General features: G+C 44.4%; 1 protein-coding gene across 1 annotated transcript; it reads right to left on the bottom strand.

Annotated features, from left to right (window-relative positions):
- Positions 1-133: 133 nt before the first annotated feature.
- LOC104600249 (late embryogenesis abundant protein At1g64065-like) lies at positions 134-1,092 on the bottom strand. The gene has a single exon (XM_010263102.2). It carries the CDS (start codon positions 957-959, stop codon positions 294-296), a length of 666 nt encoding a protein of 221 aa, XP_010261404.1. The 5' UTR covers positions 960-1,092; the 3' UTR covers positions 134-293.
- Positions 1,093-16,274: the final 15,182 nt, after the last annotated feature.

Genomic DNA, 16,274 nt, shown 5'->3' on the forward strand with positions numbered 1-16,274 from the left:
GCAACTTCTGGTTTTGAATAATCAACTTCGATTGACTGAATAAACTTCACTATGGATTCTTAAGCACTGATGCAGATATTGATTGTTCTTGTGCAGTGGAAAATTAGAAGAAAAAGCAAAAGAGATCTAATTAAAATCTGCAGGTAAAAATTAATATCCAAAATCTGAACATTATAATTAATCGTATATATGTAGCAGCAATACAGTATACAGAGTGCAAATATGTCCAAGTATCTATGGGCAAAAGCAACTGAAACACTTATAATACACTAAAACATGAGCAGAGGAAGATCCTAGAGTTTCACATGTCGCTTGCATTTCTGTTCTTGGATTGCCTGGCTTGTTAAGTTAACAGACATGGTGCAGTTCATCTTGACGTTCACATGTCGCTTCACCAACTTTAATATATTAACTCGGCCACCGATCCTGGTGTAGCTACTCATCGTCAGCATCCTCGAACTGATATCATTCTGTAGGTTTGAATTATTCATTAATCGATCGGTGATAACGTCCACCGTGACATTCATCCGCATCGTTCGCCGGGCTCTGGCGTGCCCAGGTGGATTCCTAGCCTCCCCGATGACTGTACCTCGGTAGTAGAGGGTGGTGCTGGTGTTTCCGTACTTGAACGAAGCAAAGTTTGGATTCTTGACGGAGACATCGGCGGTGAGAGACATGTTGACGCCGGGGCGGGGCACCGTCCCGTTTACAAGGTCCAGGCGGTCGATCGTAACTCCGTTCATCTTGATTTCAGGATCTCTAACGCGAAACACGGTGAAGGCCAGAACTATGATTGTTACGGCCTGTATCAAGACTAAGGCGGTGATAAAACCGCAACATTTGATGCATCTCTTTTGACGAAGCTTCTTGGAGTAGTGGGTAGCTTCTTCTTCGTCGCTGCTGACACGATCTGAAACAGGTGCCAAGGGCCTCACCTGATCCCTCTCCCCATCGGCCATGATGCAGCTCTTCGCAAGAGAGAAGGAGACAGAGGAGAGGATGAGTTGGTTTTGGGTCGTCTTCTCGGCAGCGCGTAGGTGAGGGGGTCTGCTAATTGCTTTTACGTATATAATATATAATATTATTTGTGAGCGAGTCTGCTATAGTTAGCTTACACACCACAGAAGAAAAAATGAAAATCTTTTCATGCAGCATGCAGAAAGTTGGGTTGGGCTCAAAATGGCCCTACACTTTCTTGACACGTGGTTAGATGTCATTTGGCAACAATAATGTCCCTAAAGGGTTGCTAGGTTGACAGTTGGTAAGAATTGGCCACATCATCGTTCCTTGTGGGCAGAAATATGGGAGGTTATTGTGCAGGGACTATGGAATTAATTAAGTTCGCTAATTAAGAGCCTTTTTTTACATATTATTTACTTTATTGGTTAGGTGGGTGAAATTTCTTCAAGGGCTTGATGTGATGTTTTAGTAAACAGATGTTCACGGCATTGACAATTTTGGATTCATATATTTTATTTTTCTTCCCAAATTGAGTAGGCCGAAGACTTGAGAATTCCGTGTTTCAACGTTCAATGATTACTTAACTTTGATGCATTTCTGATACTCAGAATCGGAATAGACAAAATAGCATGTTTTCAAAATCAGACCGGATCGGACGTTCGGACTGGAAAATTTGGGAATCGGTCAGGTGATTGGTTTTATTTTTTTATAAAATCGGATTTTCTCAAAAAATCATTGATTTTAGTCAGTAAATCGTTAAACCGAATGGTTAAATTCAAACAGTTTTGACTATTTTTTATTTTTTTTAAATTTTTTTATATTTTTTGTCAAAACTGAATAACCATTCAATTCGAATAATGGGACCATTCAACCCGATAACCGAATCCCTGGCCGATTTAACCTCTAGATCAGATTTAAAAACCATGCAAAATAGAGACGGCTTGGCTTGGATGCTTCTTCATCCCTTACAAAGCTGTTTTGTTAATTGGGCCTCAGAACTGAGAAGGTAGTATTACTATTCGACCTTAGCATTCAGAGCCAATATTAAAGGCTATTTCCACAATCTTTCAGTTCAGCTGTGGGCCGGGCAGCACGGAAGCAGTGAAGAAGATAGAGATGCCTGAACCGAGTTCTGAGAGTTTTCATTTAATATCTACTTGCTCTACTCTATATTAATTAAATTACATTACATAATAATAGTAAACTATTCTCAAAAATGATTTTCAAAGTTTGAAACCAATTCAAGACTCTAGTGGTCGTTAAATAATAACGAAACCAACCGCCGTTAATGTGAATTCCCAGACTCCTTTATTTTCTTTTTTGTAATTACCTTACCACATTGGTTTATATTTTATTTATCTTGCTAACTTCCTTGTTGGTCATCGTCAAACTCTCTTATTTGGTGTAAATTGCTCCTTTTTACACGAGGGTCGTTCAACCACCTCACTAGGGCTGTCAAATGGAGCGAATGTTGATTCAACCTGACCTGGTTCAATATTAATTCATTACAGATGGATCAGGTCTAATCCAATCCGATAAATACTTTTCACTTTTAGATTGGATTTAGGCCTGTTCGTAGTATTTCGATAAGTTATTTATCCGGATAAATGTATTTATTCAGGTAATTGTTTTTCAGGAAAGATTTATTCGGGTAAGCGCATTTATATATCCATGTTCTTTTATTTTCTATGTAATGATATAAATAAGGCAATGACCATTTTATCCATAAAAATTCATTATTACAAGGAGCACTTTTGTCCCTTTCAAGTATTGGCGACTTTCCCCCAAGGTGGGTAAGTTATTTACCCAGTTAAGAGATGAGTATCACTTAGATACCTAGGTAAGTGATTTACGCAGAAAAATAAATTTTCCTTGATATCCAAATAAATCTGAAAAAAAAAATGGGATTTTTGATCAATAGAAATCAAAATCCGATTGACCAACTTTCCCCCCTCTCAAAATCCAGAGAACACCCCCTTAATGCAAACTTGGTCCATTGAAACTCTTACTCTTATCTTCTACCAATCCAATGTACTGGTTTTCTTATCTTCTACGCTTCACTAATAACCATTTCCTAAAATGAGACCCCAATGAAATGAGATTACTTTTATTGTGATGGTGTTTAATAAGACCCAATGAAATGATATCCCATTTCCGGTCCTCCGACAATAATTGCAAATGCTGACATGTTGGCATTTTATAGATGGCTCTCTGAATTATCCTGCAACCATGGATGGTTGCAAGAAAGAAATACAATCTCTCATTGTCTAGGCCAACTCTGACGACTATGTCAATAGACTTAATACTTAAAACATCCTAGAGCGTTTAAATTAGAATGCCTGGGGCTGGGGTCTTCCACGCATGGTTCAAAGTATCAAGAGGTATCGGCTTTCAGATTTCAAGCATTTAAAGGATTTCAATGGTTTTTAACATTATAATAACCTCTCTTAACATATTTATCCTTGAAATGTATATTGAACTTAAAAAAATAAAATAAGAAACAAAACGTGTCAATGTTCTAAGACACCCGATATTCAATTTTTGAGTATCGGGCTATTGGACCATGCTTCCGATATTCAATTTTTGAGTATCGAACGTATTGATACTATTGGACAAACATATGGATGATGTCAAGGATGTCTATGGGTCGGGTATGGTGGAGGTTTGCCATAACCCTAACCTGTTCTGTAATGCTCCCACCCAACGTGACCTGACTTTTATGTTAAATCCAATACCGAAAACAAAGACAAACATAAACTGTGAGATCATGGAGTTAGGAGTCATACTTACAAGAAGAATGTACTCTATATATGTAGGGGTATCAATATATCATGAACCAGATGATTGGGACAGAATTGGGATCTGCTCCCCACAAATGCGTTTCACACCTATTTCACAACCATATTCCACTCTATATTGAGAATATCTCCCCATAAATAATAAATATAAGTATGGGAGATGTTTCCGATGTACAGTCAGAACATGCTGTAAGGTCAATGTGAGGCACTCTCTGTGAAGAGCAGATCCGGAGTCATTGGAGCAGTGCAACATGAATCTAACCTAGGTTGAAGCATTAAAACCCTAACCCAATCCTACGCCTAAATAGACTTCTCGACCCTTCAGGTCAGGGTTATGTCAGCCCAGGTTTGCTTTTTAAACCCAACCCATTGACATCCTAATTAAATGGCCCAAATTTAAAATAAAAAAAAAACTTCATAACTGGCAAAAATTTGCTTTTGCATATTGCCCATATATACACAATCCCAAACTTTCTATATTTTCTCCCAAAGGTAGGGAGTAGGGTCGATCATTTCCGCTCAGGCCCACATTGCCCAATCCAAGCTGATTGGTTATCTATATTTTGTGTTACTGGTTGATAAGTTTTTCCATTATCATGTCTTTTCAGTCTCAAAGTCAAACCCTTATATTTTAAATTTTACAAATAATTTTATTATTTTATGTATTTGGAACAAATCCGGATGTCAATCCTTACACAACCTATTATCATCATTTTCCATCCAAATGACCCTATGTATTTGGAACTATGGTCATTTATTCACTAAACATTTGTATTTGATTTGTTTGTAAAACCGAAAAAATAATAATAAACCTATTTATTAACACCAAAGCACCATTAGGCACTATTAAACAATACATCAAAAAAGAAGTAAATAAATATCTACCAATTTGGAAAAACGTTAAAATGAAACTTCCCCCAACGATAAATGCACATATAAATTAAGACTTATTTTTCTAAATCTCTATGGATTCATGTAAAATGTTGAAATAGTGCCTATGTGTCAGCATTTACTAAATAAACGCCCATCCAAATCCAAATACCAATAAGTACAGCCCATCTAAAAAAGAAAAGTTTTGAAAACTAAGAAGAAAGTGATTAAATTCCAATAAAAGGTGGATTTCGGCTGATGTACACTTTAATTAATTTTATAATATAACGTGTTGAATAGTCCTAAAAAAGTAACTTCCTCAGTCTATAATTGCGTTTTGCGCCTTCGCTTTTGACTACAACGACAATAGTCTAATTAAACTATTCCAATTTGCAATTTTCTAAGTAAGTTATACTAAAATTAAAAGTTAAAACTTAAAACAGAAGCTCCAGTAGACTAGACCCAAAGTCTTCTCGATGACAACGGGCAGAAGTTGAAAGCAATATATCGAATTTATAGATATGAAGGTATAGTGGAAATTAGGGTGTGCGATTGCCGATTGGTATTGATGAGATGATATAATATTTAATTAATAACCTGATCATCAGGCTTCCTTCTGGCCAAAAGGGCGTCCTTTTTGTGGGATTCCTTCCACAACCACAAGGTTGACGTGGTGATTTTTCATCATTACAGTAGACGAGAGAAAAATCACTACTACAGCGCATTGAGCCATTGACTATTAGTTAAGAGAGATAGGGAAATTGTGTAAAGTTAACCATCACTTTTCACGAATTCTCTTAAATTCATAACTTTTCAAAACGTTCAAAACTTTCCATCATATTAACTTGGATAATGGACGTTGCTGATTTACTATTTTACTCTTATGTTCGACCCTTTTAACAATATCCCAAAATTTACCCGTCATTCTTCAACCCAAAATCCTAATAGTTTGAAGAAAAGAGAACCATTGTCACTACTTTTTCCCCCATTTGAGAAAGAGAAAACTGATAAAGGATGATTTGGTACGACCTAATAAGAAGGGGTTACATAGACAAGATCTGTTTGAGAGGTGACAACTTAGCCAAAGAAATCCAGTCCGCAACAATCGGAGTTCGGGTATTCAGTCATCTCGGCCCAAAAACCACCTCGGCATAAAGGCACCTCGACACCCAATCCAATTCGGGACTAAAGAATCGAAGTACCAGTTCGGAATTAAAGAGCCAAAACGCCACGTAATCGATTCCAAATGCCTCTCCAACGGACCCCGAATTTCTCGGGATCATGACGAGACTCATACTAACTCCGCCTGAATCGAAGGAAAACGATAAACCTTATCAACTAACGCATTGCTCTCCTTAAAAAATGAAACAGATCTTATCTGCATAGTCCGGAGATCCTAGAGCTCTTTCATAAGGTCCACGACTACTCCACTATATAAGGACATCAAACCACAAGGCAAAGGTACGCGTGATTATTTACTCACTAGCATTCAAGCATTCAAGTATTCAGCTCGCATCCATAGTATAGAACTGACTTAAGCATCGGAGCGACCTCGCTGGGTTAACCACCCTGGGTTCTTTGATCTATTATTTTGTAGCTTGGTCCAGCTCGCCGTGCAACTGGAGTTTGGATCATCTTCCAAATAGGAGTATCTAGATCGCACTCTATCAATTGGCGCCGCCTGTGGGAATTCGTTCGAAAGGTCATCCCAATTTTAGTTGCAATTTTAGCTTTCGATTTATCCCAATGGATTCTTCCAGCAACACCGGAAAAAGCATCGAGATGAACATCATCGGGGGGCAAGATCAGCAATCAACCTTCCCCCAAGGTCCCATGGTATGCATAAGCCAGTTTACTATTTCTCTTACAGCTTAAGGAGTCCCATCACTATCCGTACTGCAGAGCACTATGCAAGTGAGCGTCCCACTTCCCCCCGTGGGCATAACTTTCTCCGAGCCATCTGTGGTCCCTCTTGGAATCGGGCACTCCCAATTCCATGACCTCGTTCAGTGCATCCGGACAATACAGATCCAAATGCAGCAGGTCCAATAGTTCCAACAGCATTAGCAATACTATCTGTACCATCAGTATCAGCAGCAGTTCCCACCACTGCAGCCGAACCAGCAGCCAATTCCACCCCAACACCCAGGGTTGCGTCAGGGTCAGAACCCGAATCGGCCTGGAACTAGCCAGAACGTCAATCGATCCCCACATCAGGTTGTGGGGACCTCGCAGGTGTCGGTTCCTCCCAAGGGTCAGGTTTCGCCCCGTGGGAGGAGAGACGGTTAGCACACTCCTCCAGTCTCGCAAGGAAATTTTAGAAACAGGCCCGGGGATAGTCAATTCAATAGGGCCAATCTGGCTCGACACTCCCAGCAGGAAAATAACGGCTCGCGAGAAAATAACAACCAGCCTGGAGTTCGAGGTATGAACTCGAGGTAGGGCCCCTCCGTCCCTCGTGATAGCCGGTGCGAACTCCACAACCAAGAGAACCCGACAAGAAGGAACCAGGTTCCACCTCACGATAATGTCCGTAGTGATGCCGAGATACAGTCCGCCAGCGAAGCCAAGCCAGCAAGCAAAGCAAGTTAAAGAAAAGGAAGAAGTGAGTTCGGTGGCAACGAAGACTGCGCCTCCATTGCTTTGCCGGTCATCTCGTTTGTCTTCCGAGCTCCTAGCAACTCCGATGCTAAAAGACTTCAAGGTGCCCCCGTTAGATAAGTATCACGGATCGTTTGACCCCAACGATCATGTGGATTCTTTCCAGTCTCAGATGCACCTAGCCGGGGCTGACGAATCTTGCATGTGTGTGCCCTTCTCCACTAAGTTTAGGGGGGTATTCCGAACCTTGTATCGGAACCTCGCGCCGGGCTCCATCAAAAGCTGGTACCAATTTGCCGACCTGTTTTCTGCGCATTTCATTACTAGAAAAAAGTGCCCGAAGTTGCAAGAAAGCCTTCTAAACGTGGTTCAGAGGGAAGGAGAATCAATAAGAAGCTACATAAAGGGCTTCAACGATAATTGCCTGCAGTTACCGGACCTCGATCCAGCGGTGTGACTCACTGTGGCAAAGAAAGGAATCACCCATAAAGAGTTCAAGTGGCATGTGGTAGCTAACAAACCAAAAGATATCACCGAGTTCCTCAAGTTGGCAAATCAGTTCATCAGTACCAAGGAGGAGATCAACCAAAAGATTGACAATCCATCGTCGGAAAAGAGGAAGAGATTTAATGAAGGGACGAGCAATGGTGGGCAAAAAAGAAATAAGAGCAAGTCCCCGAGTAGGGGAAAAGCAAGTCAAGAAGCCGGTTCCCTTCGCACGGGCACAAGCCAGGTCGGCGCTCTAGGACCCCGCTTGTGGAGAGAACAAACTATACACCTTTGAATGCTAAGAGAGGAGAGATCTTAATGGCTATTAAGGATTCCTCCTTCGTCAAGTGGCCTCCCAGGTTAAGGGGAGACCCGACAACAAGAAACCCGAATGTTTACTGCCATTTTCATTGAGATCATGGACACAACACAGAGAATTGTTGGAATCTCCGCGACAAGATCGAGGAACTTATCCATCGCGGGTACCAGAAGAATTACATATTGCGAGAAGAGAGGGGGCAAGCAGACTGACAGACAGATCGACAGGGAGAATGAGCAACCACCTCGACAGCTGCCAGAGGAAAGACCAGTCTGCGGGGTGATCAATATTATCACTGGTAGGTCCATCATTGCTGGATGTACATCGACAGCTGGGAGGACCTCGGTCCGCGAATTGGAGAATGAAGGCGAAAACCCGCCAAAGCGACCTCGGCTCGAAGAACCGATCTACTTCACAGAGGACGATGCGCATGGGATCTAGTACCCACACGATGATGCTTTAGTAGTGAAGCTAAGGATCAACGACTTCAAGGTGAAACACATCTTAGTAGACTCAGGCAGCTCAACAAACATACTCTTCAAGGGGACCTTTGACAAATTACAATTACAGTAGAGAGACCAGAAACCGGTAGATACGCCTTTGATAGGGTTCTTGGTAGTCAAACCTCCTGGTTGAATCACAATACCCGTGGAAGCCGACACGTTGCCAAACATTGTGTGATTTGAGCACACGTTCTTGGTAGTCATGACTCCTTCCCTCTACAACGTGATAGTAAGTCGGCCTATCACACATGTTTTATGTGCGATAGTGTCCACTTACTACTTAGCAATGAAATTCCCAACTGACTACGGGGTGGGAGTCGTGCGAGGTGACCAGCTTGAATCCCGCAAGTGCTACGTGGCTGCCTTAAAAGGAAAAGCAAAACTGGCAGAGGACGTCGAACTCGAGCAATCGGTGGAGTATATCGACGAGCGAGTTGCCCCGAAAGAGGAAACGGTCCACATACCAGTCTCTGTCGCCGAACCAACCAAAACTCTTTAGATCGGTGCCTCTGTCAATGAACCACTTCGAACCAAACTAGTAAGTTTCTTACTTGAAAATTTAGATATTTTTGCTTGGTCCGCGACAGAAATGCCCGGGATTGATCAAAAAATTATAACTCACAAACTTAATACCGACCCTTTAGTCAGGCCAATAAGACAAAAGAAACGCAACCTCGCCCTGGAACGTTGGAGGGTAGTTGATGAGGTCGGGAAGCTCCTCACGGCAGACTTCATCAGGGAAGTCCATTACCCGAGCTGGGTGGCCAACCTGTTTCTGGTGAAGAAGGCCAATGGCAAGTGGCACATGTGCGTCAACTACACGGACCTGAACAGAGCCTACCCAAAAGATTGCTTCACGCTACCCAAGATCGATTGCCTAGTGGATGCGACCTCAGGGCATGAGTTGCTAAGTTTCCAGGACGCCTATTCCGGTTACAACCAGATTAGGATGGATCCCGCTGACAAAGACAAGACCGCTTTCATAACTGAGCTTGGGTTATATTGTTACAAGGTCATGCCCTTCGGATTGAAAAAAGCTGAGGCAACATTCCAATGCCTTGTAAACAAAGTTTTTGAGCCGTTGATCGACAATAAAGTAGAATGTTATGTTGATGACATGGTCGAGAAGACCCAGTTTTCAAATTCTTTGTTGAATGATTTAAATGATGTTTTTCAAATTTTAAGAAGATATAACATGATACTAAATCCGAATAAATGTGTCTTCGAAGTCACTTCGAGTAAATTCCTAGGCTATATAGTCAACCGACGTGACATCGAGGCCAACCCAGACAAAATAAAGGCGATCCTAGATATGAGACCACCTCGAAAAATAAAAGAAGTCTAGAGGCTAATTGGCCGGATAGCTGCCCTGAGCCGCTTCATGTCTAAATCGGCAGACCAGTGCCTACCCTTTTTTAAAGGTATAAAAAAGAGCAAAAACTTCAAATGGACTGAAGAGTGTCATCTCGCTTTGGACGAGCTGAAAAGGTACTTAAGTACCGCCCCAGTTTTAACTCGACTTGAAGAAGGGGACGTGTTAAAGCTATACCTCTCTGCGAGCAACGAAGTGGTTAGTTTGGTACTGATCAAAGAAGTAGGTCGGGTTCAATGACACATCTACTATGTTAGTAAAGTTTTGTAGGATGCAGAGACTAGGTATCCGGAGATTGAGAAACTAGCATATGCACTAGTCATAGCAGCCTGGAAACTTTGCCCATACTTCCAGGCCCACACTATCGTTGTTCTCACCAACAAACCCCTGAGGCAGATTTTGCTCAAGCCTGAGGTGTTTGGAAGATTAATGAAGTGGTCCCTCGAGTTGAGCAAATATGATATCCGGTATGAGCCACGACTAGCAGTCGAAGCCCAGGTCTTGGCAGCCTTTGTAGCAGAGTGCACATTCGGTGCAACGACCCCTGAGTTGACCGAGCTCACTCACATGATGAGAGCACCAACCAGTACAGCACCAGCCCCAGTCAGAGTGGAACCGATCTGGGACGAGGAGCCTAGATCCTCCATGTCGACGACTCGTCCAACCAACAGGGAAGCGATGTAGGACTGATATTGTACGACCCAATCAAGGTGAAGCTGGAGTATGCTCTCCGGTTCAAATTCGAGGCATCGAACAACAAGGCAGAATATGAAGCGTTGATCATCGGGCTAACCTTAGCAAGGGAAATGAAAGCAAAGCACCTCATCGTATGCAGCAGCGACTCGCAACTGGTGGTCAACCAAGTCACTGGCGAGTACGAAGCCCATGACCCAACTATGGCAGCTTACTTGGCCAAAGTCAGAGAGATCCTACATAGTTTCATCTCCTGCTTTGTCAGGAAAATTCCAAGGTTCGAGAACGTTGAGGTCGATGCCTTATCACGTTTAGTGAGCACAAGCAACAACACTATACGAACTATGTACATAGAGGACTTACCTCGGCCCAACATTCTCGGGGGGGCAGAAGAGGTCACTCCCGTGTCGCAAGCGGAACCGACCTGGATCGACCCATTCGCTGGTTATCTGCTCCATGGAACCTTACCTGCAGAACACAATGCGGCTTAGAGGGTAGAGCGTTAATCAGTCAAGTACGTCCTCATATACGGACAGTTGTACAGAAGATCCTTCACGCTTCCTTATCTATGCTGCCTGCGACCCTCAGAAGCTGAGCACGTAATTCGCGACACCCATGAAAGCTTGTGCAGTGGACACTTGGGGGGCAGAACCCTCGCACAGAAAGTGTTAAGGCAAGGCTATTATTGGCCCACAATGAAGGCAGATGCACTATAGCTCGTCAAAAAGTGTGACAAATGTCAGAGGCATGCCAACATCGACCACCAAACTGCTGCTGATTTGAAATACCTCACCAGCCCGTGGCCCTTTGCACAATGGGGAATAGACATCATTGGTCCTTTCCCGCCAACAATAGGGTAGAGGAGGTTCTTGGTTGTAGCAGTAGATTATTTTACAAAGTGGGTGGAAGCCGAACCCCTGGTAACAATCACAGCCCGTAACATACATAATTTCTTTTGGAAAAGAATAGCATGCCACTTCGGACTACCCCGGGTGCACAACTAGTGTGCCGAGATGTTAAGTTTCAAAACTAGTGTGCCGAGATGGGGATTCAACAAAACTTTACTTCAGTGGCACACCCCCAAGTGAACAGAAAAGCAGAAGTACGTGACAGGGCGATACTTCATGGATTGAAAGCTCGCTTAGCTCGAGCAAAGGGATTGTGGGTGGACGAACTGCCCAGTGTCCTTTGGGCCTACCGAACTACTTTCAAGACCGCGACGGGTGTGACCCCCTTCAACCTCACATAAGGCACAGAGGCGGTGATCCCGGTAGAGATTGAGGTACCCACATTGCGATTTGAACCTTATGATGAGGAAACAAACGATGACGAGCTCCGTACCAACCTGGACCTAGTAGAGGAGGTGCGAGACCTGGCTTACATTCGGACCACAACCTACCAACAGAGAGTAGGTCGGTACTATAACACCTGGGTCAGAAAATGGCAGTTTCGTGTCGGTGACCTGGTTCTCCGGAAAGTTATGGTACCTGAGCCCGACGTAGGTAAGCTCGGACCGAATTTGGAAGGTCCGTACCGTGTAAGGCAGGAATTCGGGGAAGGCACATATTAGCTCAAGACTTTGGAAGGGAAGCAAGTACCTCGAGCATGGAACATCGATAACCTAAGAAGGTACTACTTATGAGCCCGTGACTCCAAGGAAAAATTTCTCTAAGTCTATGAGACCACCAAACTGGTCAAAAAAGACAACTGACTGGAGAGAGGACTGTGAGTCACTCCCAGAATCTTAAGGGCTACGGTGCCGAGCTGACAAAAAGACCTCGGCACTGCAATAAATCCTAGTCGCCTCTTCGGCATAGGCAGACAAGTCCTAGTCACCTCCTCGGCATAGGCGTAACAATTCCCAATCGCCTCTTCGACTTGGGCAAGTAAGTAGCCCAGGCATAGACAGGTCGGGTATATACTCTACGATGTCTATCCACCTTGGCGTACAACAACACAAGGTTATTCCTACCTGGAGTCTAGCTTGCTAGTCTGGCACTTCAAGATAACCAATCGCCTCTTCGGCTTTGGCACGTAAGTAGCCCGTGCATAGACAGGTCGGGTATAATACCCTACAGTGTCTATCCACCTCGGCATACAACAACATAAGGTTATTCCTACCTCGAGTCCAGCTCGCTAGTCAAGCACTTCGGGATAACCAACACTTTGAAAATTTTTTACTTAGAAAGATTTTTGCACACATAAGATTTTTCGAATCATTATACTTCATTAACAAAAAAGTTCCAAGTACATGGCAACTATTACTATAACCAGGTTCGGCGGCCCCGGGACACACTATATGGGGGGGGGGTCCAAGAAAAGAGGCATGTTTAAACATCAGATTTTCTAGAATCTCCTCTAGCAGGTAGGTCAGTCTCCATGTGGTCCTCCTCCACGTCATCTCGACCTGCCTCCCCTGATGGTGTCGCCTCGAGAAGTTCGTCATCGCTTTCTCCCTCGGAGGAGTCAGGTTCCTCGTTAGCCTCCTTCGCCATCTCTAGAGTAACGACAAACATGGAGATGGATTCCAGATCGAGCTCGGGGAACTTCTGCCGCATCAACCACCTGTAGAGCTTAAAGCCTGATCGGTACGAACCAGAACCATACTCGACCTGGAGGTCGTGAAACTCAGGGGACTCTTTGAACTCCTTGATGGAACGATCTCTCTCCTGAATCCTCGCCTCTTGAATTGCGATGTCGAAGATTTCGATACACTCCTTGATCATCGCCTCAAGGTTTTCATTCTCTGGGAGGAGAGCTTCCTTCTCCCCCTTGAGCTTCTTCTTCTCCTCCGTTAGCACTAGAATTAGCTCCTCCTGGATCCGAGCTCCCTTCTTGGCTCTAAGAACTTCACCCCGAGCTAAGTCCAACTCGTGGTAAAGCTTCTGAGTGTTCTCTTCGGCCTCCTGAGCTCGCTTCTAGCGGATCTCAGATTGATAGGCTAGTGGGTGGATAGCGAAGTTCACCTAAAAACAGAAAGCAAGTGTAAGTATCACTGACAGAATGATAAGAAAGTAAAACGAAGAGGCAAGTTACTTACCACCATACAGTAACTAGCTGCTCTCCCTCTGAGCTGACTTGTTGGCATGTCAGCCCACTCCGCAACCTCTGTAGGAAACACTGCATCTTTGCTCTTAAGACGCCCGAGCCTCGGAGTCATTATGCTCTCCTTCGTTGACGGTGGCTGAGGCTCAGGCACCGAAGTACCTTCGGGCTCGCGAGGTGGGGTCCCCTCATCCTGATCCTTGTCCATGTCAAAAACCGGAGGCTGGGGGCGAACTTCCTCCCCTGGGAGCTCGGCAGAGGATGGCTCTAGCGCTGCGACCTTGGGATCGGTAGGAACCGAAGAGGTGGCCTCCCCTCGACGGGACCTTTTCGAGGTCTTTCTCTTCTTCCCCTTCTGAACACTCATTAAGAGGTTAGTGGCGTCAACACCCGTCATAGCTTTTGCAAAAGAGAAGAAAAGAAAAATTTTAAGTGCAAAAAGAAAAAAAAAGGAGAAGTAATGTGTGCGCCGAGGTAGAGGCCTACCAGGAAGACTCAACCCAGCTCATACAAGCTTCTCCTCGGCTAGGAAATCTTCCATCTCAAGGCCTAGGTATCTCCAAGAGTGAATGATTGCCCTAGTCTCTACATCCAGCCTCACCCCGGGGTCCTTAATGGCCACTCGCCAGTGAGTCAGGAATGGCCATCCTTCAGGGTTCCGAACAAAAAAATACCTTCTCTTCCAGGTCGATACCTTATTCGGGTTACCGAACAGGACCTTGAACCCGGGGCGAGATGAGATATAGTAGCTCTGTCGGGTGTCCCCGTGCAAGCAAGAAGAATTTTTCTTAATGGAACAAATTGAGCTAAAGATGTCTAGAGTGAGAGGTCAGTTATACTCAGGGAACAGCGAAATCGTACCAACAATAGTACGGATGGAGTTTAGGTGTAGCTGATCGATAGTGACATTAAAAAACTTAATAATTTTTACGATGAAGGGGTGGAGCGGGAAGCGCAGCCCAGTTACGAGCTGCTCCTAAAAAACCGTGAGTTCGTAATGGTCGTGGACCCATGGGTATTGACCCAAAGGAATGCTGAAGACAAGAGTATCAGAGAGACGATAACGAGCTATTAAGGACAATAATCTGTCCGAGGTCATCGTGAAAGGGACGAAGTTGTTCGAATCCCGACCTCGAGTAGAAGACGAGACCCCCTCTCCGGAGGTCAGCCTTTCTACCTGAGGTTCAGGTCCCTCAAGCCGAGATGGCCCCACATCAGGTAAAGGCATTTCTCCTAAAAAGTTTAAGGAGGAGCTCTCTAGCGAAGAGTTGGCCTCACCGACAAGAGCTGAGGACCGCACCTCGGCACTCCCAGGCTCGCTAGAATCACTAAGTAACCTATTTATGCTAGCACTAGACATATTGGATAGGAAAAGGAAAATTGAACAACTAGTGAAAGAAGACGAACTCACCAAAGAAGGCGATAACGACATCGGACACAAGGGAGAGAATGGCGAGCTGAAGGACTCCGACGCGATCTCAAGAAAGCTCAGTTACACGTTTTATGGTGAGGATAATGGGCCCTTCGGCCCCAATTTATAGTCCACCACATTCGACAATCGAGGGTTGAGATCTGTGCGATCCGATGACTTCCATGAAAACCAACTACACGCTACCCGAGGACAAAATTGGTTGAGCACGCCCTTTGGTGTCCGCGGAATTTATAAACAGTGTGACATCCGTGCATGATTGAGACGCAATCTGGGTAATTTCATGGTGAGTTAGATGATTGAACAAGTCCGACCAATGGTTTGCCCTCCAAATCGCCTAGACTTCCTGCCAAATCCACCTAGACTCGTCATGAACTCCCCGCACCGGGTCAGGACCCCTGACACGAGGAGTAAGGGGGCAATTGATGAAGGGTGATTTGGCACGACCTAGTAAGAAGGGGTCCCGTAGACGCAATCTGCTCGAGAGGTGACAACTCAGCCAAAGGAACCCAGTCTGCAACAATTGGAGCTCGGGTATTTAGTCACCTCGGCCCAAAAACCACCTCGGCATAGAGACACCTCGACACCCAATCCAGTTTGGGACTAAAGAACCGAAGTACCAGTTCGGAGCTAAAGAACCAAAATGCCACGTAATCAACTCCAAAGGCCTCCCCAACGGACCTCGAATTTCTCGGGATCACGACGAGACTCATCCTAGCTCCGCCTGAATCGGAGGAAAACGATAAACCTTATCAACTAATGCATTGCTCTCCTTAAAAAATGGAACAAATCTTATTCGCACAACCCGGGGATCCCGGAGCCCTTTTGTAAGGTCCACGACTACTCCACTATATAAGGACATCAAACCCCAAGGCAAAGGTACACACGATTACTTACTCACTAGCATTCAAGCATTCAAGTATTCAACTCGCATCCACAGTATATAACTGACTTAAGCACCGGAGCGACCTTGCCGGGTTAGCTACCCCGGGATCTCTGATCTATTATTTTGTAGCTTGGTCCAGCTTGCCGTGCAACTAGAGTTCGGATCATCTTCTAGCTAGGAGTATTTAGATCGTGCTCCATAAAAAAACCATTGTCATTTGACGCTGCTTCTTCCCCATCTGAGCAATATAAAACCATTACTGTTGATTCTTCCACTGTTTGAGAACGTGAAATCCATTGCCTCTGATTC

Source organism: Nelumbo nucifera, chromosome 1, assembly GCF_055504915.1.
Source record: "Nelumbo nucifera cultivar China Antique chromosome 1, China Antique-T2T, whole genome shotgun sequence".
NCBI lineage: Eukaryota > Viridiplantae > Streptophyta > Magnoliopsida > Proteales > Nelumbonaceae > Nelumbo > Nelumbo nucifera.